This window comes from Sciurus vulgaris (assembly GCF_902686455.1).
Source record: "Sciurus vulgaris genome assembly, chromosome: 4".
NCBI lineage: Eukaryota > Metazoa > Chordata > Mammalia > Rodentia > Sciuridae > Sciurus > Sciurus vulgaris.
Genome location: NC_136464.1, coordinates 177,114,757 through 177,142,735, shown reverse-complemented (window position 1 = coordinate 177,142,735; position 27,979 = coordinate 177,114,757). Strand labels below are relative to the sequence as shown.

Sequence of the window (27,979 nt, the reverse complement as noted above, 5' to 3'; positions counted from 1 at the left end):
TCTAATCCCAAGCTGGACTTTGACCAAATGAGTACAAGGCCTGACTCTGTTGATACTTGCTGGGTGATCTTAGGCAAAAAATATGTAAAACTCTCTAAACACTCTCTAAAATGTGGAGTTAGACACTATCATTTAGAGCTTTTGTGGAGATCAGAAGAAATAAAAATAAGTAACATATGTAGAAATGGCCTGGAACATAATAAGTGATCACTGTATGGCAGCCATTATGAGAATAATCAGTTTTAAGAATGTTTAGCTAACTCCAGGCCAGGGTAGGCAGTGGATTTGGATCACACTTGAATCCAAATCCTTGGACACACTTTCAACACTTGTGTAACAGGAGGAAAGTTATTTAACTCTCTGAGCCTTAGTTTCCCTATCCATAAAACGGGAATGATTTCCTAGGGCTGTTATGAATCTTAACTAAGCTAAGTCATGTAAACAATGAGGCAAATCATAAGTACAATGTAGACCTCATTCGCTATTAGTGTCATATATTTTTTGATAAATATTTATGGAAGCAATAAGTACAAAATAAATCTCAGGTTTCTTCCATTTTCCAGTTTGATGACCATTTAAAGATGTTTTCATCCTCAGCCTACTCTCTCTTAATACAGGATAAAGTGAAACTAGTTTTGTGGTATTGACTTTCTGAAAATCAGAATATAGGATAAAAACCTCTTCACTGACTAGTGAACATTGAGCTATACACAAATTAAATGATTTTTACTTTTCATCTTTAACTGAAGGTCTCTGAAGTCATCTTCTAGCCATTTTTTAGCCCCTTGAAGAAAGTGATTCCTTTGGTCACACTATCCAGCAGAAAGGCACATGGATCAGGTTCTCCCTCAAGACCTCCGCACAGAAGTTCCATTTCATCAGGAGGTTTCCTTCTGTGTAAGGAGTATCTGTTTTCCCTCCCTAGAAAATGATGCGGTCGTCGGTTTTCCACATGTTCATCCTGAGCATGGTGACCGTGGACGTCATAGTCGCAGCCAGCAACTACTACAAAGGCGAGAACTTCCGAAGGCAGTATGACGAGTTCTACCTTGCAGAGGTAAGCAGCTGGCAGAGCGCACAGCCCTGGCCAAGGTCAAGGCCAACCTCAGACAGCGCCTTTTATGAATGTGAAATTTAATTTCAGCTCGCTAATTGCTTGATTTCCACCCCAGCTGACTCACTGTCTGCTTCTTAAAGTGATCCCTCTGGTCACTGTGTTGTCTGATTCATTTCCTGTCACCATGCGCCTGAGCAGTCTTCCCCACAGTATGTCACGTTGCCAAGGCAACCCTCTCCCCAGGGCTTACCTCGTGATCCTGCTGTTTTTCTGCCCACCCCTTGGTTTTCCCTCCCTCTCTCCTGTTGCATTAGTCTACTTCCTACTAATGGGAGCAAGCAGAGATTCAGAAGAGGGTAATTAGGCCAATAAGCTCAACTCCATCAAGGAGGCTGGAGGGACATTTAAAGAGATAACACAATAGCTGCCCTGGCAACCTGTGCTAAAGACACCAAACTGTCTCAGAGACACAGGTGAAGGATATGCTGATTACCGTGATTTGATCATTGCCCCATGTACACATGTATCATAATATCATATGGTACCCCACACATTTGTGTGATTATTATGTGTCAATTTAAAAAGATACCAAATCAGCAGCAGGTAGGTTTACTGATAAAAAGAACCTCTTGCTAGCATACAATATACTATATTACAGTTTGAAATTATTATTGACTGACTTTGTTAATATTTCATCTTAAATATTTTTAATAATTTCCAAAGTTCACTATATAAAAAAAACTTAAAAGGCAGAAAATCAGTTTAACAAATTTTACTTCCAAAGCACATTGCACAAAAATTAATTTGCCATATAGTTAAGTTCTTTTAGGCACAAAGAATTCTCCCAATGCAGTAAAAATGGATTTGGTCAGTGAAAATGCAGTCCACACCTAAACTTTTCTGAAAAAGAACAGAGTGCAAATACCTATTGAATATAAATATCTGTGTAGATATCAAGAAACTTTTAAGAGGTTACATATGAATTGCCCTCTTCATGAAGGTTTGCTTTCTATTACAAAATATCACTAATACTAAACTTTCTCTGGTATGGAGACTCTGTGACTTGACACCTAATAGCTGCCTATACTTATTTTATGGAGCTTACAGCATAGCAAGAAATATAGACAATAAATAATGCACACAACTGTGGAGAACTAATGATAGGGACTCTTGAAATACTTATATATAGCCAACATCTGAAAATTGGTATGATTGTGTGTGCAAACCCAGCACACAAAAAATTGACAAAGGATTATCATTAAAAGTAGATAGAAACATGGCCCATAGCAATGTTTTCAGGTAAATTTCTAACACAGAGGTAGGATGTTGGGGGAGTCCCCATTGATTTCCCGCTTTCTTGAGAACTAGAAAGCAAGGTGAGCTTCCAGGCTGATGATGAGAAAAAGTAGGAAGCTAAAGTGGAAAAGGAGAGGAAATAAACAAATAAGTATAATATATATTAGTAAACATAATATATATTAATAAATATATATAATATATATTAATAAAGATGCCAAATGCAGCACTAAAGATCCAGCTGAATTTTGAGGCTACAGATTTATGATACCAGATTAGAAAGATGTGTGACATTTTTAGGCATCATGTAAGAAGAGGGAAAGGCGACATTCTAATCAATCCAGGTTTAGGGGTTTTCTTCTGACTGTTGGAGCCAAGAGACAAGGAGACACAGGAACATGGGTGACAGGCAAAGGAGTGGAAATGAAAGTCCAGAGGTGTAGGTTGGATATGAAAAGAAGAGAGAATAAGAGAACAAAGGAGCAGAAGCAAAGGATCCGACCAAGGTCTCCATAGGATCAGGAGCAGACATGGCCAAAGGCATGGGATAAGTAAGGTAAGGTTGTGATCAGAAAGTGAGATCCAGGGTGTTAGAATTGCAGTCATTCTGGGTAGCTAGATACAAAATCTAGAATACCCTGTGCATAAGGATGTAGTGATGGAGTCAAGGCAAAAACGCCAAGAGATGGTTAAACCAGGGTGCTGGCAGTCTTCACAAGCACCCTGAAGTCACTCAGCATGGCCATCTGGAAATGGAGGGCATGGTCAGGGCAAGTCAAGGGCATGAGCGCGACTGAGGGAGAGATGAGCAGAGGGCAGCCACGGGACAGTGTCCCAGGATACCTGTCCCAGTGGGATTCCTCTCATGAAGTGTGCTGGAGTGCTGTCTCCCTGGTCCAGGGCTCACATTCCAGGGGACATGGTGGCAAGAGCACCCTCTCCTGCAGAGGGCTGTGGACAGGAGTAGCACTTCTGGGAGAGAATCAGTGGAGAACAAGACAGGAAGTGGATTCCTGAGGGGAGCTGGAGAAAGTGGAGGGATTCTTTAGCTCATAGGGGAGACACAGAGGCTAGCTAGACTCTGGTTTGAGAGGTGGGAAGGGAGATGAGGGAAAGGCTGACGGGGGCGTTAGAATCGGGACCAACCAGAGGGCATGGGGACTGTGCTGATTTCTCTGGAGGAGGATCTGCATCTGCTTGAGGGAGCCCTGCCCTGTTTTGCATTCTCTGCTTTTGTAGCTGACCCAGGGTGGGTACTTGGCCATGCCAAATCAGTCCTGTAGAATACATAGGCCACCGACATTGGCAACAGGAAAGAGTGAAGCCCTTCAGGAAATAGTACCCAATTTTTTCACATACAAAATTAATCTCTTTCCTAGGGTTTATGTGAGATGATTTGTCATCATAGTATCAGAAATTCCTACAAAATATCAAGTAACTGATACTGTAGAGTCCACTGACTACTGTTCAAGTACACTGGTAGAGTCCAGGGGTAGTGATTATATTCTTTATCATCATCCTAAAAGGAGCAGGAGAAGATATATGTTATAGGGATGTCTGGGTCTATGACACTGATGGTAATGGTTGTATGGGTTTATTCTTACTCCCAAACTCACCAAGTTAATACATCACATAAATACAGATTTTTATAGAAAGATTATATTCCAATAGAGTGGTGAATAAGTAAATAAAGTAGCTAACTCTTGGGGGAAAAAAATAAGTAAATGAACTAGATAGTTGTTTTAGTCAGTTTTTTTCATTGCTGTGACTGAAAGACCCAACCAGTACAACTGTAGAAGAGGAAAAATTCCTTTGGGAGCTCACAGTTTCAGAGGTCTTAGTTCATAGAAGGCCTGCTCCATTCCTTGGGGCTCCAGGTGAGGCTGAACATCGTGGCAGGAAAGTGTGGTGGAGGAAACAGCTCACATGGTGATCCAAAGCAGAAAGAGAGAGCTCCACTTGCCAGATACAAACATATACCCCAAAACCACACCCCAACCCCCCTCCTCCAGCCACACCCCACCACTTCAGTCACCACTGGGTTAATCCCTATCAGGGGATTAATTCACTGTTTGGGTTAAGGCTCTCGCAACCCAATCATTTCTCCTCTGAACCTTCTTGCGTTGTCTTACACATGAGCTTTTGGGGGACACCACATCTAAACCATACAGTAGTGGTGATTTAATTCACTTAAACAACCCTATTCATCATACCAGTTTATTCTTGAACTATTTAACCTTTCGAAATTTGTTCCTCTGGATGGACAGACTTTGAGTGTTTGCATTTCTCAAAGTGTCCTTGGACTTTATTTAAATTACATTGTGCCTTTTCTTTGATCAGAAATGTGTAGGTGAGTCAAAGTGATTTGTTCTAAATGAGTAGAACAGTAGATCAGTCACTTTTATCAAACTCACTTTTTAAATAAAATGCTTTCTTTTTAAGAAGTACATAAGAATGTCTTGAATTTAAGTCAGTGGTCAACAAACTTTTCAATGTGCCAAGTAAGAAAATATTTTAGGCTTTGGAGACCATCTGCTGTCTGTCTCCGTTCCTCAACTCTGTCATTGCACCAAAGTGAGTGTGGTCTTAGAATGCTTGTGCTCCAGCAAAACTTTATTTACAAAAATAAGCAGTGGCTGCATCTTGGTCTAAGCTGTAGAAGCAAGAGAATTTCAACTGACATTCTCATGTGTTAAATCCAAATACATTAGTATTAACAACAATAATAGCTACTGTTGCTTGGAGGGCCTTTATGTAGCAAATGCTTTAAAGAAATTCATTATCTCATTTAATCCTCAAAACAGCTATAATGACAGCAATTCAAGTTCGTGGACTATAATGATGCAGTATTTAAGGCAATAGCATTATGTAATATTTTTGAAAGCTTACTTTTAAAATAGATCACAGAAGGTCATGAGCTCTTAGAGAAGCAATTTCTTTAAGTTTCTACATACTTTGGAGTAGATTACTTAGGAAATCCAAAATAAACACTCTACCCATTAGGTGTCAACTCAGAATCTAAAAAGACATTGTTTAAGAATAAATTAAGCTGCTTAACTTCTGTTGTGAAACTGAGGACTTGTTTTTGTTACTTTGGATTAATTAGCCTAAATTTAAAATTAGTTAAGAAATAGGAAAAACTTCTCTTTATTTGCCAGCCTATACAGAAACATAAAAAGTTAAAAAGACTGACTTTAAGAATTTTAATTTTTAATTTTGATGTAAGAGAATATATTATCATTGTACATAAAATCCTATTCTTATAATAAACATTTTAAAACGTATGTTCTTAGTTTCCTCGTAACAAATAATAAAATTTGGATAATAGTTTCTTCTCTATTGTCATACAAAAATTTATTACTAAATATGTTTATCTATTAGATCGTACATGTAACAAAAACTTATTGGCACAGTTCAAAGTTATGCACGGAAAGTGAACAATTTAACAAAATTACCTTTTTAAGAAATTCAGAAACTGAGGGGAGAGATACAGGAGCCAGCAGTCCACAGGGAGGCCAGCTGTTTGGTGGCACAAAGTCAGCTCTGTTTGTCCTCCTGGCCTCACCTGCCTTCTCTCTCTGATTTCTTCTGGACCCGTCTGAGGGGGACTCAGCTCTCTTTCAGCTTCTGGTATTAAATCTCAGTGAGAATCGTCATGTTACAGATGATGCCAATGGGGACAGAGAAGAGGGACTCTCTGCTATGTGTGCCACTCAAATTAACTAAGACTCCCTTAGAGATGCCTCTCCTCCACATCTGTCCTGACCTCCTTCGCCTTCTGCCTCCACATCTCCCCAGCTTGGCATCCAGCAGGACAGCATTTCCAGTCTACTCAATCTTGGATTCCCTACTCCCTCTTTGCTCATCAGAAAGTCCTGTCTTAAGAATATCTTAGTCCTCCAGAAAGCATTCATCATCCCGTTCGCCCGCGTGCCCCACCCTAAGCATTGCTTCTAGAATGCACTCTCTCTCCCTGTGAAGCTTCCCACGAATGTAAAACTCATCACCTCATTCCAGGTGTAAAGACAGAGGGGGCCAGGTAGGCAGGAGCACCTGACGTCCTTGTCCACTTGCTAGTTGTGCCTGGCAGTGAGAAATCCAAAGTAAAGTGAAAAACAGGTGGCCATAGACTTGTGACTCCAAGAACGTACTTCAAATTTTGGGAGCTGTGGTTCTATGAGAATCTTGAGGTTATCAGCATAATCCTTCTTTTTTTTTTTTTTTTTTTTTTTTTTTTCCAGTGGTGGTGGTGCTGGCGATTAAACCCAGGGCACACACTCTACCAACTGAGCTATATCCCCAGCCCCACCTGGCATAATCTTTACATGAGGCTTATACCTAAAATTTGTAGAAATTAAGTGATTTATTTTTTTTTTTTTAAATCAGTGAATGTAGAGGAAGAAAAGATAAAATGATTCCCAGGTATTTTAGTTTTAACACATCACATATATATAAACAGTTTTTGGTATTAGATCCATGATTCCAATAGATTTGAAATCATTGTCCATTTCAGTTGAGAACTAAAATATTTATTGACTTGTGAGAGGTGCTGAGTCATAATCTGGGAAGGCTCTGGGTCTTAGGGAGCAACTGGAGCTGGAAAGAATCAGTGTCTCTAAAAGGGATTATTGGTCAAGCAAAATAGTGCCAGGAATAAAATTAATCATCCATTAATTAGATTAGAGCAGAATTGGATTTATTCGCATCAGATACTGGGATAGCAAATGCAGCCATGACTCTTTATTTATCCCATAAGGTTATTTTGTCAGACCCACCCACCCCCTTTTCTTTTCCTTTTATCAGCCTTGGAAGTATCTTTTTCTTTTTCTTTTCTGCCTCTTTACTTCCTTCTTGATTGTCAAGCATGTCCTAAACTCAACACCTAAAGAGAATGATAGAACCAACATTTGTGCGTCCACCACTGAACTTTTTCAAAAATTAAGTTTACATGTTTGGTTTAGATTGTTCTTTCAGAAATAAAACAGCACGAATAGAGTGGAAGGTCCCTGTGCCACTTCTGACGTCCTTCTCCTCCCTGATCTGCAGAGGACCTTATTCACCATTGGATGTCCATGCACAACCCATTTTCCTCTTACATCCATCACTATGTTTTAGAAATAACTTCATGTTGATACAGGGAGCATTCACTCCTTTGTTCTGTATTTGATAGCAATAGATATGTCAATTGTTTCAACTTTTGCTGTTAAAAATAATGCTTCAGTAAGCATTCCTTTTTTGGGAGGTGAAGGGGTACCAGAATTATCATTTGCGTTTTGTGCCACATTTGGGAGAGTTGTTTTTTTACCCCTAGTACATATGTCTGTATTTAAAATTGCTAGATAGGAGGCTATGGTCTAGCTTTTCTAGATACTGCTGAATCGCACCTTAAAGTACTCAGGCCATTTATATTCATACTAGAATAAGTGAGCAGCTCCACTTCATGCTAAATATTTTATGTTCATTCAATATTTTCAATTTCATATTTAATCTGATATTAGAAATCATTCTGGTTTAATAGACATTTTCTTTTTCTTTTTTTGTAGGGGTGGTGCAGGGATTGAACTCAGGAGTACTGGACCACTGAGACACCTCCCCAGTCCTATTTTGTATATAATTTAGAAACAGGGTCTCACGGAGTTGCTTAGCACCTTGTTTTTGCTGAGGCTGACTTTGAACTTGTGATCCTCCTTTCTCAGCCTCCCAAGTTGCTGGGATTACAGGCGTGCACCACCGTGCCCAGCACATTTTCTTGATTACCGTGGAGATTTGAATTTTTTTTTTTCATATTCCATGGGGCCTAGGTTTTTTCTGTAAATGTACCTGTCTGATCTGGACCCTAATTATTTTTCAGTTAACTAGCGATAGGCAGCTCAGATTTTCTCCCACTTTGCAGTTTATCTCAACTTTCATTTGCTATCTTTTCTTCTATACAAGTTATCTATTGATTTTAATCTTGTAAAGGTTAGTAGTCTTTCAATTTTGACTTGGTGCTCTTTCTGCAAATCTAGGGTGTTGGCCCGGCCATAGCAGGCTGATGCAGGTGCATGGTTCCTTCTCTGAACAAATCAGCCTATGTCCAGGTGTCGAAGTTTCAGCTAATACGGTGGTTTAAGTCCTGTCCCATGTAATAAACCTCAATGTCTATTAGGGAAAACGCACTAATACTGGTATTCTTTTTCAGATTTCTTTTTTTTTTTTTTATTCTTGGTTTTGCTATTCTTTCTCTACATTATGGAAATTTAACCAGTTTTACTAATGAGATTTCATTGATGTTAAGAACATTTCTATTCAATTAATCAGGTCTTCAATTTAATTTATTTTTATTATGTGTTTCAGTAATATTTTGTACTTTTCTCTGAAAGTCTTACATACCTTTTGTTAAATTTATGCCTAGATATCCTTTAGATTCTTTTATAAATAAAGTATTTTCAATTAAATTTTCATTGCGATATAGAAATGCTATTGTTTTTTGCAGGTTTATCTGATGTACAGAAACTTTACTCTGACGTCTCATTTGTTATAATTTGTCAATTTACTTGGACGTCCTGTGTAGACAATCATATCATCCAAAATTAAGAAGGTTTTTCCTCTCCTTTTCTATTTCTTACTTCTCTTTTTTTTTTTTTTTATTTTCTTTTTATTCCTTTATTTTCCTGGCTTGGGTCCCTAGTAAAATGTTGAATAGAAGGAGTGATAGCAGAAATCTCTGACTTGTTTCTTTGACGTGAATGCCTTATTATTTAATTGTTGTTGTTGTTTGTAGGGTTTTGTAGGTGCCTTTTATCACGTTGATAAAGTTCATTTCTACTGCTATACTGAGTTGACTACATATTTTCTTCTTTAATTTCTTAGTGCAATATAGTCACATAATTAGATTTTCTGATTCTAACCTATTTTAGATTCCAGAGACACTTGATTTTGCAGCATTATTTTTAATACTCAAATCCAATATGTGCCATTGCATTTAGTATTTCTTTCTGAATACTAACGTCTGTATTCAGACTAAAAGCAATCTATGTTCATAAAGATGGTTGTCCTTGTGAAGTCTTCTTTTACATTGCTGGTCTGGTTTTGTTGGGAAAGCTAAGCTTCCTTTGTAAAATGAGACAGGTATGTTTTCCTCTTTTTCTCTTCTGTAGGAATCTGAGTAAAGTTTGTGATGCGGCCCCTGGTGGAGAGGAAAGATAGAGGAGGCATTGATCGATGGTTTACTTTATGGTTTAATGTTTATAGTTTATTGGCTTTCTGGATTATTGCTTGCTGTTTGTAGAGTTGTTATTAATTTTCACTAATGTACATTTATATAGTATTTTCTCAAGAGTTTTATAATCTTCATGGCATCTAACTGTGTCATCCTTTTTGTTGCCAATATTATTGATTTCTAACTTCTTTTTTATGCAAGTGAATGACTTCTGATGTGTTAGGTGAAACCTTAGTGGTTAGAGGCACAGTCCTCCATGAGACTGCCCTCACCTGGGACACTGGCCGCAAGCTCAGGGATTTCCCATGCCTCCCTTCTGTGTGCCCAGTAGGCCACATTCAGGAGTTCCCACTGCCCCTTCAATTTGGTAATTTGCTAAATGACTCCATGAAATGGAGAAAATGCTATATTTATGATTATATTTTTATTACAGCAAAAGGATATGAATCAGAGCCAGCCAACAGAAGAGGCACTTAAAAAAGAAAGGCCCGTGTGAGGGCCCAAAATGTCAAGGCCACGTCCGGAAACCCGAGAGAGGGTCTCCAAATGTAGGGAGAGGATACAGGAATTCTTCTCCAGGGAGTCAGGACATCCCCTCTGCACACACTGATATGTGTAGCTATGTGCAGAGCACTGACAACCAGGGAAGCTCAGTTTGTGTTTGGGGTATTGAAATTTCATACATAATTGATTCATTGGGTATCTGCACACAGGTGGAGTTTCCGACTTGGTCAAACCCGCCACCCCCACACCTTGAAACCACCAGGGCAGAAACTACCAGGGCCACCAGGAGTAATAAAGATGCAACTATAACTTGGCAAATTCCAAGGATTTAGAGGTTATTTCCCAGGACCCAAGACAACAATCAGCCAAATTATTTTTTATTTTAATACCACCTTTTACTTTGGTTTATATTAACAATTTCTACTTTATTTGAAGTTACTTTTCCTATTATTGATCCCCTCTATTTCCTTGTTATGTTTTAATTTCTGTTCTTAATCTTTATTATTTTCTGCTTTTTATTTATCTCATTGGGCGTCTTAAACCCTTTCGAAAGTTCTTTGGCAAAATTAACTTTAAAGTGAATTCCTATTCTGAATTTTAAAATTATGTTGTCTTTCTTAGTGAAATTTCTTCATGTTTTTAAAAATATTAGCATGCTGAGACTGGAGGCGTCGCTCAATGGTAGAGCACCCACCTACCATGCGAGAAGCCCTATGTTCAATCCCCAGCACTGCCAAAACAGAAAGAAAACAAAACAAAATATATTGGCATGCTGCCTTCTTTTACTTGGGAAATTTTTTTTTTTCTCTCTCTCTCTCTCTCTCTCTCTCTCTCTCTCTCTCTCTCTCTCTCTCTCTCTCTCTCTCTTTCCTTCCATGGTCACCTCTAATTTCTTAGTAATGTTGAAGTTGCCTCTACCCTGATTACAAGTTGTGAAGTGTCACTTAGAGGTTCTTGGCCCCTTGATTTTGGAGACCTCACATCTCTTGCCACAGGTCTCTATGGGAAGTTGGTGTGATCCTTCTTATGGGCTAATTATTTGTCTTCCTACTTTTTAAGACCTGCAGTTTCCTACAAAGTCTTCCTATAGCCTCCAGGCAGGAAGTCTCATTGTTTGTTCCCAGACAGAAGAAACCCAGCCCCAGCCCAGTCCCTGTCTTGAGGCCAGGAGATTCTTTTTGGCCCCATGGTTCCTCCTCCTTAACCCTGTGTGTATCTTCACGGGATGTCTCATAAGCAAAGATGAGTCCTTGTTCAGACTCCAGGATGTCTCTCTGGATTCCTGTTTCTCTCCAACATTGTGTCATGTGAGACACAGAAGGGCTTTTATAAAGTCTAGCCTCACTTTTCCACCTTTCAGGAAATCATCTTCTCCAGAAAAGCAATTTTTGTGTTCCTCTGAAGACATTTGTTTTTATGATATTTGTTACAATGAAATTAAATAAAAGGGACATTTATTTTAGTGCCTACCAAGTCTCATACCCATATTTGACTTCGTTAATCACAAGAACCAATCAAATGAAGAAAGGAACCCATCACGTCATAGCAGAAATCTGACTTTGATTTCAGTTTCTGGAAAACTTTAATTAGATAGGTTTCTACTGACAATTACTTTTTGTGTGTTTTGAAGCATTTGGGCACTATCTTATTAAGTAAAATGATAATACAGTAGTATAATCTGGACTATTCAGCCATCCATCTCAAAAGTTTGAGCGCTAATTATGTATAGAATACTGATGGGACACCATAAACTGAGAGTCAGTGTTGTACAGACAGCTCTGGAATGATGCAGGCAATCATTTTGTGTTATTAAGTCTAAATTTCATTTAGGAGATTGAGGCTTCCTGAATTGAGTTTTTCTGTGAGTTTTATCTTGTAATCTTCTCTTGTGATAAATATGCATTCATGTTCTCAAGAATACCATTACTTTTTATTTTGCAATTACAAACCAGAGACTGCAACACAAATCTTTGGCGATCTTGGGCTCCACTTGTGAACAGTTTCTCCACCATTTTATCTTCATGGGTCTGCCTGGTACCAGGGGTTCATCTGTGATTTGTCACCTATAAATGATCATACATTATTCACTATATTAAAAGGGCAGAGCAATTTCCATTGTCCTATTTATAGTAAGCATGCCATTTTCCATTCCGTTATTTTCCTCTCTGCCTTCAAAAGTTTGGTAATCATCCTGTTGTTTCACCAGCCAGCCTCACAAATCCCATTACAAGTTCTGTGGACAACAAGCATTTTAAACTGCTTTCTCTCATCTTTCACTCTAAAAAGTATCTTTTCCACAAATTAGGTGTGAGAACAAATAGCATACTGCTTCTTTCAACAATGACTTGCTTAGTTTCTAAATATGCATTCCATTATTGGTAATTTTCTTGAAGGCGAGAGGGTCTGTTGCACCCCATGTTAAGTATCATAAGTATTATTATAAAATGAAAAAATTTAAATTTAGTAATAAAATGTAGGATTTCAAGAATTCATTGAGTGACTTTGTGTTTCTGAGACTATTTAAACTCTTAAAGTGACAGCAAGTCACATATATCTGCTGGATATGTGCTATGGATTGAATATGGTTTGTTACCTCCAAAACCAATGTTGGAATTGAATCCCTGCTATGCAGGATTGAGAAGCGGAAACAATCCAACTATGGTGTTCAGAGGTGGGGCTTTGAGGAGGGGAAACCAGAGGAGACACACAAGTGCTCCTGTGTCTTGTGATGTGATGCTCTGAGCCACCCTGAGACTCCGCCAGCAGGAAGATCATCACCAGTGCCATCCCTGGACCTCAGAATATGCCGTGAGCCAAAATAAACATCTTTTCATTGATACTTACTCAGTCTGTGATGTTGTTTTATAAGCAACAGAAAACAGACATCGACAGCATGCATTCCCAACAGGGGATGAAGATGCCTCCAAAGGGGTAGAAATTTATCCTGGGTTGAGGGGAGGTAGAAAGAAAGAAAGAGAGAGAGAGAGAGAGAGAGAGAGAGAGAGAGAGAGAGAGAGAGAGGGAGGGAGGGAGGGAGGGAGGGGGGAGGAAGGAAGGAAGGAAGGAAATATGAACTCTTTTTTAGGTATAAAGCAGAGATAGGTATTCAGAGCCTATGAAAAGATATGTAAAATATCTGTAGTATTAAAATTCCAAATGAGGTGGTTATTAGGAAAACAATCTCTGAAAAACCACCTTGTAAAAGGGTGTGGTTAAATAAAAAAAGAAAAAGTTGGGATATACTGCTGCAGTATATAATGATAAGAAGAAAGAAATATTTTTCCAAGGGTAGTTTCCAAGTGTTTTCAAGTATAGAAGCAAAAAATGTTTATGAAAAGCATACTACAAATCTGTCTTAACTCTTAGAAAGGTTCAACTTGAAAATACAAGTGGTCGGGTGTTCTATAAGGATGTTGTCTGAGTCCATTTTCTGTTGCTAGTAACACCATACCACAAACAGGGTAGGTTATAAAGGAGAGATTTGTTTTGGCTCGTGGTTCTTCTGGCCCAAGGTCAGGAGATCACATCTGGGGTTGGCCCTCTTGCTGGCAGAGTCCCGAGGCAGCACGGGGCATCTCATGGTGAGAGACAGGAAGCAATAGGGACTTAACCAAACTGGCTTTGACAGCAGACCCAGTCTCAAGATAACCCATTCGCCCATTAATCTATTGAAGGGGCTGAGATAATGGAGGGCTGCCCAGCCAAGAGTGATAAAGTGTGCCTGTCCTTCTGTAGGCTGCCTGCTGATTACCTGGTACTGGCAGAAAGCCTCAAGTTTAGACAGTAGACCAGAGACTTCTGTGGGTATCCTTGCTGGGTAATTAGGTTCTACAGGCAACTCAGTCACTTTCACAGCTCAATCACTTCCACGTCTCATATGACCAACATTAAGACCCTGGCAGCTGCTGCCTTTTCCAGCTATTCTTAAGGCTGAGTCCACTGAAATATTCTGGAACCGCCCATTAAGAGGGGATTACCGAAGTGTTCCTCCTCACTGCTTCTACTCTAGTTCTTCAAAACTGTTATCGTCTTCTGAATTTAAGTCCTACATCAAAGTTCATGACCTACACAAAAATAACCAGTGACATTTAAACTAATTCCTCAATCCCTGCCTTTAAATCCTAACATAGTTCTCCCCCATGCAGGCTAATCCTAAATTTCAAGTAAGTTTTCCATAAAATGTAATTATTTTGAAGAAAATACTGTTTTTCAGAGAGCTAGAGTGTTCATTTATGAAAATTAACCGAGTATCTTAAAAGTGAAATGTTTGAGAATCAAGAGTCAGAAATTCAGTAGGAAAAATCGCTGAGGACATAGGTATAAATATAATCACATAATGTTTTGATAAACATTTTTAGTGCCTTTTAGGGTCTTTGAAAAGAATTAGGTTTTCCACCCAGCAAATAATAATGCAAAAGTTTCCAGTCACATACTTTGCTATGGAGTATTATCAATCAAACAGATCAGCACATCAGTCTTTATAATAACAAATGCAAAGATGGTAAGGTGGTTAATTACACATATTTGAATAGATAAAAATCTAATGTGATACATTTCAGGCATTTATTACTAAGTGTGTACTTTTTAAAGATTTTTTAATGGTTTCCCAGTCTTTCCTTTGGAACGATAGCCTTAGGAGTCTCACAATACAGGAGAGCATTGGGGCTGCTGTAGGTGCCTGTGGCTGCCTCTCTGATAATGCCTGGCCAGGTCAGGCATGTGGGTGGGACCTTCACAACACGTCTGAGTCACAGTTTCTCCCAAGATCCCCAGCGTCTATAGAGGAGAGACAAGTACGGGATTTCCCTGTATTTTGCAAGGCCAGGACTAAGAAGCTAGTGCTGGGACGAAATCGCCTCTTGCTGGGACTTGCTGCAAAGACTGGAGTCCTCTGGTGCCCTGGGGCTGCTGCTCAGGCAGAGAAGGAATTGCTTCCCCTCAGAGGAGCTGCACCTGTCTGCCTGCTGCTTGTGGTCCCAAGAGCACACAGAATCCCGCTATAGTCGCTGGGCCAGCAAGGGAACCTTGCTACAGGCTGCATTACTCCAGGTGGGGATGAACACTTCATTAGGCTGGGAAATCCTGTCCCCAAAGCCTCCCTCCTGGTACCCAGCAAAAGGGCTAGTTTTCAGACCTTTCACCACAAAAAAATCATGGTGCCCTCTGCTGCCCCTCCTTTGCTACTGCTCAAAAGAGTGAAAAGCAAGTATATCAAAAACAGCCATGATGAAGCAAGAAAAGTTATTCTCACATCCAGGGACTCAGAAACTGAGGCTGGTTCTCAGAACGTGGAGGTGAACTTCTAGTGCGAGAGCTTCCCAGCCAAGTAGAAAGGATGGAACAGACAGCAGCTCACTGTCAGTGTCATTGTTGTTTTAAGTCTCAAGGAGAATTTGGGTACAAAATGAACTTTCAGAAACTTCCACTAAAAAATTTCAAGAAATGAGTTAAGAATAGGCCCCGTCATTGTTGAGAGCTAACCACTCATCTGGGGAGACCAAGTGAGAAAAGATAACTCGGAGAAAGTAGGAGAAGAAAGGAAAACAGACTAGCCATCGAGATATGGGTAAGAGTTTCTGAAAGGAAAAAGAACAGATGGAAGAAATGTAATAATAAAGGAGAGAAGGAAATTTTCCTAAATGGCAGGAAAGTGTGAATCTTCAGATCGAATGGGCTGGCTCACTACATCTCAGAGGGATTAAATGGAAAAAGACCCATTCCTAGGCATAAACTTGATGGCCTTACTGGGTGGCAGGCATAAAGAAAAAGACCTCTGTCATCCTTTGGTCAGGCTTAAGGATCATACAGAAGCAAAATAAATGCACAACACGTTGGGTGATGCAGAAGCAGGCTGGACAGTGGACGGCAGAGGCCCAGTTTATACTCAGCACTGAGAGGAACCAACTGCACACACCACCGGAGTCTGGGCAGCACAAACAGGCACTTGTCTGACTTGGAGATGCTTTCCCCCGAGGAAAGGATGAGCGAGTTGGAACCTTTACTCTTGTTGAAGGACACTACTCCAGAGTGTGCAGGTCGCAGGATAAGTGAATCACAATCCACACAACTAGAAAAGAGGTGCTGAAAAACTCCAAAAATGTGACAAGCACTGGATCTAATGGAAGATAACAATGAATATGCAGAACAAGAATCCCTGAAAAAAGGAAGATAATGTGCAAAATTATAATCCTGTGCCCGGTAAATAAGTACATGTATTATGGCAACTAAAATTAAAATGCAAATAGATAAACAATCTAATGACTACCAGGAACAATGTTAAATATACTATTGTTACAATCAAATTTTGAAATTTCCAAACAGCTTCATAAAATAAATTTAACATGGTAAATTACTGTCATCAATTCTTACTTCAGATCTTATTCATTTTCTAAGTAAAAGTTACACTGAAACCAGTCACCATGACACATGCCTACAATCCCCAGGGATCAGGAGGCTGAGGCCAGAGGATGGGAAGTTCAAAGCCAGCCTCAGCGACAATGACGCTGCTAAGAAACTCAGTGAGACCCCGTCTCTAAATAAAATACAAAATAGGGCTGGGGATGTGGTTGAGTGGCTGAGTTCAATCCTGGGTACCACCCCCCCCCCCAAATAAATTAAGTTACTCTGAGAAGAATAGCAGGAAGAAAAGTGACCGTAACAATTGAGAGATCCATTTATTTTTCTAGTTTTAAAATGTATTTTAATGTAAAAGGCAGCAGTATAGGTCCAAAGCAAGCAACACCCGGCCAATAAAGCACACTTTAAAAAACCATTAAAAAAAAAAAAAAAGAAGAGCAACTGCTATTAAATTTGTAAACCATTCCAACAAAACTGGGGTGAAGAAAAGGTGCCGAATCAATGAAAGATGGAGGGCAGGGTGTGCTATGACGTTTGCAGATTGGCAAGGACTGCTACCCAGTAAATAAATTTTCAAGCAATAATAAAAATATTCTAGGTTAATTTATGATCCTTGGGAATTAAACTGGGAGATCAGAAAAGCCAAGTAGAAGGCTCAAGTTAACAATGAGAAAAAGAAATTAAGAAGTATTTTACCATGCAAGGAAAAATCAAAAGATGAAATATTGTGATACAATAAACAGGAAACAGCAAAGTATAACTTTGGTGCATTAAGTATGAGCAGGATGAGTTTTCCTAGTAAAAGACAGAAATCTGGTTATGCTTAAACAAAATCAAATAGTATATCACCTACAGAAAACACAAAGTAACTCCAAAGTGTGGCTGAAAACCATCTCCACAAAACACCCAAAGTATTAAAATATTTCAAATACTCATGAGAATATACTAAAAAATTAAGGGAAAGTCTCAAAAAGAAGGTATGACATGAGTGCAGAATGCCAAGTCCTAAAGCCAGTGGCTGCCTGAGGACATTTGCTTAACCCTGTTAGCAGAACTTGCAATTTTCAGGGGTGTGTCCAGAACAGAAGGGGCTGGAACCTGTACAAGATATGTCAGAAAGAGAGTCCCCGAGAGCATCAGGACATGAGGCGTGTGCTTTAGGGAATGGAGGGAAAAGCCCATTCTTAGAGGAAAATCCTGAGAAACACTCCAGTCTTGACCATAATTATTGATAGATGTATCTGCTGAAAATATGGAAGACAAATCTGCCTTCTGATGCAGCCAGAGTTCAAAATTATTTAATTTCAGGGTCTGAGAAATAGCCAAGAAACTGTTTAAAGGGTGGTAGATTTGTAAATGTCACTGAAAAAAAATTGTACTTAACTTGCAGGTCTTGAAAGTATAGAAAATTTTGATGAATTTCTGGAAAAATACAAACAGCCAAAGGATGAAGTAAGAAACCTAATCAGAACAATATTGGAAAATTTTGCCCAATCATTACAAAATTTCCTTGCCTGTGTGGTTTTCCCAGTGAATTATTCCTACTTTCAAAGATCTAACCATTCCTATTTTATTTAAGAAATTACAGATCATACAAAAGATAGAAAATTCTGCAATATAATTGACAAAGCTAGCATAATCTTGAACAAACCTGATAATAATATACAAGAAGTAAAATTATAGGACAAGTTCCTATGTAATAGTAGATGCAAAAACTATAAAAATATCATGCAATAGAATACAACAGATAGCATCACCATCTAGAGTTTATTCCACGGATAAGACAAATGGCTAATGTCAGAGACTCTTGTGACATAAGTCATTGCGTATGTCATTGACATACAGATTGTTAAATCTCTCAAAGTAGGATAGGAAGAGAGGGAAAATCCCTAAACATGGTAGAAATTAATTTCCAAGGTCTGCTTCAGTCATTCCATATAAATGCGAAGGAAACTTTCTTTGAAAATGAGGACCAAATTATGGATTCCTGTTATTAGCACTTTATTATTCAGTAACTACTGTACAACTATACCATTATAGACAATGTATCAGTATAATTAACTCCAAAAATAAATTTTAAAAAATAGTCTAAATAGTCTTATTTTATTTACAGATGATATGTGTACATTTATATAAAGTACAGGAGACTTTATTAAAAATATTATAATTAGTAGAAAAATCTAGTAAGGTGAGTATAAAATATCAACATAGTAAAACCAATAGCTTTTCTTTCCATTGGTCCACTGGAACTAACTAGATGGAAATTAGATACATATTTAAACAGACAGATATATGTACACACACACACACACACACACACATGCTCTAGGTATATACACTTGGTAGAAAGAAATATGTATTTTACACATATATACATATTATATATAAATTATCAAGGCCCACTTCAAGCATTCTGAAAAAATTTGTGTATACACACACAAACACACATACACATACACACACATGTATTTATAATGTGTATTTGGACATTTGGGATATATATATATATATATATGTATTGCATACATTGAGAAATACATATATGCACATATATACATAGGGAAATTTTATTTAAAAAATATAAAATGTAGTCCAAATAAATGGAAAAACAATATGTCCTATATATACAAAAGTAGATATTAACCTTCTAAAAATCATAATTTTATAGGTAAAAAGTAAACTCATAAATTTAAGGATAAATATGACATCATAAAATTTATGTTACAGCCAATTGCATTAAAGTTAAAAACCAAACTATCGACCAGAGAAAAAGTATTTGCAGCGTGTATCGCAAAGAAAGATTAATGTCCTCAATATCAACAACTCCAAAAACTGATAAGAAAGACAAAATAATACCACAGAATATTGGCAAGGATATAAATGGCAAATTTAAATTACTTTAAAAAGAAATTAAATCAGGATGATCAATACACATATATAAACAAATTAGAACCAAATATTAAGTTTGATTATACTGGTGCTAGTACAGATTAGGGAGGAGTAACTTCTCTAAATTTCTGGAAGACAAGTGATTTATGATAGTGCTTTGAAAGTGATCTCAATACTTTCTAAACTATAAAATATACAAAATGGGTTTTGCCCCAGCAATGTCAAGTTTGGAAATCTGTTTACAGATATGAAAGCCTTAGTATTTACTGAGATGCAGGAGGATGGTTAATGCACCCATGTTTTTGAAATAGTAAAATGTTTAACCATCTTCTCCAGTGATGCTTTTCACTGCAACTGGTCACTAAGTTAGGAGGGAGAGTGTTGAGTTTAATAAGTGGTGAATGCTATGGGGATGCAGATGATAAAAGAATAAGTAGGACCTCTATCCCTTCATCTGAAGGGAGGAGCTTGATTGCAAGTGAGAAAAACAAGTTGCCGAGTGTCCCTTTGTGTGACTGCCTATGCGTGGGTGAGCCTGGAGAACACTGAGGAGGAATATACAAGGATGTTAATGGGCTCACCTGAGAAAGGCGACCAATGGAGCTTGAAGTCTTCATGTATATTTAAGATTATTTCAAAGTAAAATGTGTTACTTTCCCTTTTTTTTTTTTTCAAGGAAGGGAAATGCCCCTTAAAAATAAAAAGCAACCAGAATCTACAGAAATGTTAGACTTGAGAAGTAATGTTCATATACTCCTCCTTTCTAAATTAACCTCCTGCATTGCTTTTACTATTTCATTTCTAAAATGCTATCATCAAAATTCCATTCTTCTTCACCTTTTCCAAATGTTAGCAGAAGAATGTGCCTTCTGATAGTCAATATGGGCCTAGAAAGAGAAAGAAACAAGTCTACTTTATTCCCATTTTCCAGTAAATTGTTGATATCTTCTTAGAGGGATGTGTTATGACTCATCCCAACACTCACTCTTGCATTCCTTAAGTAGAAGTTAATCTTATATTGCATATTTTAATTCCAGTTACAACCTTCTTATAAAGTAAGAATTCTTACCTAGAAGATGGGTTAATGAGAATAACATGCTATCATTAAATGTGTATTTTATAATACTGCTATGATAGTAAATTCACAGAATTTATGTGGAAGATTAAAAGGTTGATGAATATTAATATAGTGATATTGATTATTCATTTGTTGATTAATAATATAGTAACATATTGTATTAGTTTATTGATCTCCATGTGCATACACACACATAAATCATTTGTCATAGAATTCCAATTTCTGTACATGTTATATGCCCCAAAGCATAGAAGGATCAATGACATTTTAATTTTTTTACTTTAATTTTTTAGTTGAATTATGGTCAGTAGTCATTTTATAATTTACCATGTACATTATGAACTGTGCTCTTTAGAATATATAATTCATATAAAAATACAGAATTTCTATAAATTCTGTAAATTCTGTAAACAGCAACGATCAGTTGTATTCTTTGTAATTGTTAGGTAATAGCAATATGTTCATTGTCATTCTGTTGTTGGCAAAAATAATAAATTCTATAAATGTCAGTGATTTTAAAGTGTATCAAATATTGGATAATGAAGAAATAATATCACTCATAAACATTCAATATTCCAACATATTTTTCTAATTTTCTAAGATAGCTTTGGTCTACTGTGTTCAAGTTAGTCTATTCCAAACCCATCTCTCTAATGAAATATCTCTTGACCTTGTGGGGCTCCTCGGTTTATATCACCATGGCTGAAATTCATGCACTGGTAAATATGTGAAATAAGTTGAAAAATTCTTTTGGATTCTATTATCAATGTCTCTGTTCCTCTAGGTGGCTTTTACAGTTCTTTTTGATTTGGAAGCTCTTCTGAAGATATGGTGTCTGGGATTTACTGGATATATTAGCTCATCTCTCCACAAATTTGAGTTACTACTTGTCATTGGAACTACTCTTCATGTGTATCCGGATCTTTATCATTCTCAATTCACTTACTTTCAGGTAATGCAATTAATGTCCATTTATCTTTAGAACTTTTTCCTTTCCAGCTGAATATAGTCACATAATTATAACAACCATTTGTAACCATATATTTCATATAAACAAAATGTGAGCTTGAAATTTTAAATATCAGAAAATTCATACATAAATTGTAACAATTATTTTTAAAACTCCTGAAAATTCACAGAAATAAATGCAGATGTTTAATGTACTATTCCTAAATTAGCGGAATATAGATATACATATTTATAAGCATATGGATATCACATATCTATATATATTTAGCAAATTTTAAACTATATAAGCTGTTGGCACAAACTTTTAAGAGGGAATATGGATTTAATTCCAAGTATATATCTCTCTTATAAATATCCTTGCACAAGCACAAAGCCCTGGGTTCAATCCCCAGCACCACAAAAAAATAAATAAATTAAATAAATAAATAAATATCCTTGTCAACAGTGATTTACAATGGAATAAAAAAACTTACCTTTATAGATATTAAATAGTCATACATAATAACCTAAATACCTATTGTAATTATTAAATAAATAGCAATGATCAGTTGTAGTCTTTGTAATTGTTAGGTAATAGCAATATGCTCGTTGTCAATCTGCTGGCAAAATGATAAAACATGATATGAAATTTCATCATCAAAAACATCTCAAATATAGTAATTTTTCTGACTCAAATTGGTTATTTATATCATTTATTATGGCAGTACCAAATGTGCATTTTTCCTAATAGATATTTCAAGTAGTTGGGAAATAACATGTCTGTGGAATTTTAAAGATTACTGTAGAGACATAAGATTCCAATGCCTTAGAACAAAGAAAACACATTCCAATGTCATTTGTTTTATTTATTGGTAATACCAAAGCTATCATTTTTACAACAATATTATCTTTAGTGAACAATATTAACATTTGTAAAAAATGGGGAACAAATGCCTTACAGACCTAGATGAAGAGCTGAGCCTCTGGTAATTCCAGCAAGTATACCTTTGGACATAAGTCTCTCAACTGGTTGGTTTTTATTCTGAGACTTGGTTACCAGGGGTGAGGTGGCTGGAACCAGTTATACACATCTAAAATTTTTGATGGAAAACGTGCATTCCAAATATGTGTGTCATTATCTGCTCCTGTGCACTCCTGACTAGATGAGGTCCTCGAGTGGGCACTAATAATTGTAGAGTCTCTAACACTCAGTACATCGAAGTATCTATTTTACAAACCTATCAAATTAGAAAAATGCTATGGACTATTTCAGCAAAGGTTTAGAATAAAATATATTTAGGGCCTTAAAATTACTATGGAATGGCAAAAACTTGTGTGCAAAGGTATTCTTTTGGAATTGTTTATGAGAGTAGAAATGGAAACTGTTTAATAAAAGGTAAACAAGTGAGGAATAGATTAGCAAGTCATAATGCGAATTTTACTATAAAATGATGACTGTGATGAATCTGTGATAACTTGGAAATATTTATGTTTTATTTAAATGTGAAACAACATAAAATTATACAATGTGTGTGTTTACGTTTCTGTATAGATGCAAAATACCTATAAGTAGAAAAATTACTGGAAAGAAATAAACCAACTTGTTATGGATTATTAACCATTTCTTGTTTCCTGCACTTGTCCTCATCTCTGATTTTTCCTTCTAGTCTTTTTCACAAACTATCTAATACTAGCTTGCTTGACTCTAGCCATTTTGGAGATATAACAATGAAATATCATGTAGTCAAACCATAGTGAATTTTACAATTTTAATTTGTATATGCTTCTGGAGTATAATTTGTAGTAGTTTGATTTGCTAATGGTTAAGTGATTTTTATTAGTGTCTCTATACATTGTCATATTTATATTTTTCTAATGAAATTTATTAGGCTGAAATGCTAGAGGGGAAAACAGTTCACAAAGGGGTACACAAGAGAATGTAGAATACAAGTGCCGGAAATGCTATGGATAGAGACAAGCAGGGGAGAGGGTGTGATCATAGCCTGGGTGCTATTTTAGACCAGTTTCCCCTGGACACCTGCTGTGAAGAGATTTCACTTGAACAGAGGCTGAATGAAGCAAGAGAATGAGCCACCACTGCCTGGGGGAAGTTTCTGGGCAGAGAGAACCAGGTGGCATAGGTCCTCCATTGACATGTTCAAGGACTGGCATGAAGGTCAGCCTGCCAGGGCTGCAGGGAATTTAGGGTGCCGTGGTCTAGGGGAAACCATGCAGAATTCATTGGTTCTTCCCTACCTGCGCAATGACCAGGGGTTGATTGTGCTTTGACTATTACCTGTGCTGAGGGCATTGCCCCATTTATTGTTGTTGCCTGAAGAGACATAATGACTCGCCCTTGACTGTGTGCAAATGGTGGAGCTGCAACTTTGTTCCAGAAAGTTTAATTTCAGAGTTCATATTTTTAACCAGGTCTTTCCTACAGTGTCTCACTATGAAGCAACAGAAAGATTTCGAAGAGACCGACTTAGGCATTTGACCAGGAGAATGTGCTTTGGAAATAACCACACAGTGTTCTAAAGTGCTTTATTTCATATCTATAGGAACAGACAGAATGAAAAGCTCACTTATCCACAAACATGGAAAGGCACAACTGGAGTTACTGATAAGAATTTCCCCTTTCCAGGATGTAGATTTAACCCTTTGAAAGTGCTGATCAAATCACCAAAGAAGGAGTTGTATTAAGTTCTCTTTCTTCAAGATGATGAAATATTAGAATTGAACAAATATGTATAGACTATATTAGTTAGAATTTGGAATGGAATTCAAAATTATTTAGATGATATTTTAAATACGATTTTAATACCAGCAAGGAGAACACGTAGTGCTGAAATTTGAGCTGTAAACCAAGTAAATTATCCCTGTGTACTTGCCTGAATTCTGCTGTTCCTAGTTAGATATTGAGTCATTTATGTTTGAGAATCAAAAAAAATCTGATAAAAATGAAATCCTGCCAGGTTATTGATTCTGAATATAAATGTTAGGATGTTAGCATGTTAGGATGTTGGTATGTTAATACACCAATAGTTCTAATAATAAAACTATTTTCTTTTATTTGGAAAGATTACCTGAGTGTACTATGTTCTAATTTGGGAATGCATGTCAAGAATTATAGCAGCAGAAATGGGAGCTAAACCATGTGGTCAGATGCTTCATTCAAACAAATTGATTTCTCACATAAATTTTCTTCTATAATGTGGTATTAAGGATTTTTATGCATCTTCACAACTTCCTGTCACTTGTCCAATTAATTTCCCTTCCAGGCTGCTGCAGACCATATATTTATGCTCTGTAAATGGTAGGACTGATGGAGTTGGAATGATTTACTGAAGGAGGATCAGAAAGAGTAGGAAGCTAGGGACATTGAGGAGGCAAAAACAAATATTTTGTTTACACATGTAATAATTAAAATCTAGTTTATAAAATGTATTTCCTGTTCTGTACATTCCAAGTGCATAGAAAAACTAAAATTTATTTTTTAATGCATTTCTTGTTCAGTACTATGTTCCAAATTTAGCATTCATCTTTCAGAGACAACTTAGTTTCTGATTGATAGCCTACTTACATTCTATTATTATTCTATTACTCCTCAATTTACCATGTTTTATTTATGCCAAGAACACAGTTTTCTAATTTAATATTTCTAAATTTGAAATACGCCTTCTAATCACTGTACTTTAATTGGCAGCATTCTTATTTATTAGAGGAACATAAAAAATTGATGACATCCCAGACTTAATGAAAAATGGCATTTTTCCATGCTTTTCTTATATACCAATTTTTCTTTTCTGGTACCAGGGATTGAACCTTGGAGTGCTTAACCATGGAGCCACATCCCCAGCCCTTTCTTAATTCTGTTATGTAGACACAGGACCTCTCTAAGTTGCTTTTGGCCTCACAAAGTTGCTGAGGCTGGCATTGAACTCATGATCCTTCTGCTTTAGGCTCCCAAGCTGATAGGATTACAGGCATGTGCCACCACGCCCAGCCCAATCTATGCTTTTTAATCATATAAATATGTCCTTAAGAGCTGTATCTGCTCCATGTGCTTTTTGTTATAGTAGCCATTGAATCAAATTTATCCAACATAATGTTTGGCACAGAATCATCAGTATTTGTTTAATTAATTAATTAATTAGTTGTAGGTGGGTTCTTTGCAAATAATACATGCAAAACTTCTAAACATATATGATTATTTATTGTCTCTATATAAGGAATAGATAACAAGGAGATACAGCAAAGATCCAAATATACAAGGCTTATTTAAGGTTGTCTTTCTCCAGTGGTTTTTGGGTGTCCAGGGAAAGTGGGTGGCTCTGTTTCACAGGGTCATCCAAGATGCTGGCCTGTTAGGTCAGCTTGAGCCTGACATACTCTTTGCCAGACTTCTATTTCTGGTCCAAAGGTACCACTCCATTTATTTCAATTTCTAGGCCAGAGGAAGGCATAAAAAAGGTATCCAGGGCAAGTTGAACTTCATGTACCAAAAGTTGCAAACTATTCCTTTCGTATCCCATAAGCCTGGGCCTAGTTCATGGGACACACCCAGCTGCAAAGTGTAGAGCCAGAGACAGGACAGTGCAGTCAACCCCCTAGGCAGCCCTGGCTAGGCTGAAATTCAGAAAGTTCTTTTACCTAAAGGAAGAAAGAGAAAATGGATATTGGGGTAGATGTCACAGCCAGAAGTAAAGAAACCCTGATAAAAGTTCATTTTTTTCTATTTCCTTATGAATGTGTAATACTTAGAAAAGCTTATTTTATGAGACATTAAATATAACTAATAGTGAATTAAAAGTTCTCTTAGATATTTGAACATAAGAAAATGTCACTTTTATTTTGAAAGCATTACTAGTTAATACTATTTGAATGATCACATTATAGGTTAAAACACTCTGTTACCACTATTGATATCTTGGCTAGTCTATTTTTACATTTAGTCTCTAAATGCACAAGTGGACCAATGTGATTTCATAGAGTACTGTGGAAATGTTTTAGTATAAATTTTTTTAAGGTTCTATGTAAAGAAATGATCTGACATGTATGTTTTCCTCTCTCGTGGTAGGTTCTTCGGGTAGTTCGGCTTATTAAGATTTCTCCTGCATTAGAAGACTTTGTGTACAAGATCTTTGGTCCTGGAAAAAAGCTTGGGAGTCTGGTTGTGTTCACTGCCAGCCTCTTGATTGTTATGTCAGCGATTAGTTTGCAAATGTTCTGCTTTGTTGAAGAACTGGACAGATTTACAACATTTCCAAGGGTAAGAATTAAAACTGCAGTCAGTTTAATTCATTATTCTTATTCTGCTAATAATTCTTAACATCAATGTAATTTCACTTTAGTCATGGTTTAAAACTATTGTCATATTTTTGATAACTTAGGATAATTAAATTTTAATATTTAAAATTCCCTTCTGTGGGGCACAGGTGTCTCAGCATGTTTTCAGCATTGTGAGATTATTCATCAATTCTAAAATTGTGGAAATAATATAAATATATGATGAAACCAGTAAAAATGGAAACTAGGGTTCTTGCACCTATAAATTAAAATATAGCATAATTTTAGAGTGAAATGTTCATTTGTGTGTGTGAGAGAGGCAACATTTTTATCTGTTTTACAGTTCATATATTTTATATCAGACATATTCCAATAGGAAGCTTTGGGTTTTTAATTTAATAAAATTCATAACTTCATATATGAAGTCTTTTTAGGAGATCATCTAGTTGGTACCTCTGCATTCTCATTAGAATTCACTCAGACTGTAAAGGAAGTTAAAAATCAATTCATAAGCAGAAATTGTATGGAAAATTTGGTAACTAACCAGAGAAATCCTAAAATATAGACTAAGTTCTTAGTGGGGACTCAGGACCCCAAAGAAATTTAAGCAACATAAAAAATGTAGTGACCAAGACAAAGAATATATGTATTTTCACCAGAAGTTGAAATCATAAGACATTTCTGGGAAGAAAATCTTGAGGTAAAAATAAAAACAAAAAACAAACAAACAAAAAAGCATAAAATATATATATTTTTAATGTTAAACTTTAAAAGTAAAAAGGCCAGTATTCCCAGTGAATAGACTAATAGAGTTTGGAGTATGTTTTAAATTTTGTGGTAAATTTGTTATTTTAGCAAGGAGTGTTGGAGTTCATCTTTTCATGATGTATCCATATATCCCTAAGCTTTTGTTGAGTGCCTCTGAAGAGCCAGGAAGTTTGGGTGATCCTGAGGCATGGACACGACTAAGTTTCCATGCTCTCAAAACTTGCTGTGGAGGGCAGGAGGCAACCAGTAAGCACAGTGTTCTCCTGGCCTTGGTGAAGGTCATGGACCCAGAGGGAAGGACCATAAGCTGGGATGGAAGAGTCCAGGGAGGTGTTTTGGGTCCCGTGGTTACTGAAGGACAGTTGGATGTGGACAAATGAGCAGTAAGGGAACCATGTTCCAGGTCCCCGGGACAGCAAGGGCTAAAGGCCTGAGTGAGCGATTTCTTCTTCCAAATGTAAAGGGGAGATAGCAGTCAGTGGTGGAAGAGACACAAGGCCAGGAAACTTTCAGATGGATGAAGTGTGAGCTTGTCTAAGTGATGAGAGAGCAAGCAAAGGGGAGCGCTAAAGATGTATGCGATTCAGGGGAT

The 27,979-nt window shown here is 37.0% G+C and overlaps 1 protein-coding gene across 5 annotated transcripts in view; it reads left to right on the top strand.

Moving 5' to 3' along the window:
- The window catches only part of NALCN (sodium leak channel, non-selective), a 307,654-nt gene that overhangs the window by 136,501 nt on the left and 143,174 nt on the right, over positions 1–27,979 (top strand). For all 5 annotated transcript variants that reach the window (XM_079138603.1, XM_079138602.1, XM_079138605.1 and 2 more), the window contains 3 exons: positions 926–1,057; positions 21,167–21,334; positions 26,411–26,602. In XM_079138603.1, the coding sequence (XP_078994729.1) occupies positions 926–1,057; positions 21,167–21,334; positions 26,411–26,602 (492 nt within the window). The remainder of the gene's footprint in view (positions 1–925; positions 1,058–21,166; positions 21,335–26,410; positions 26,603–27,979) is intronic.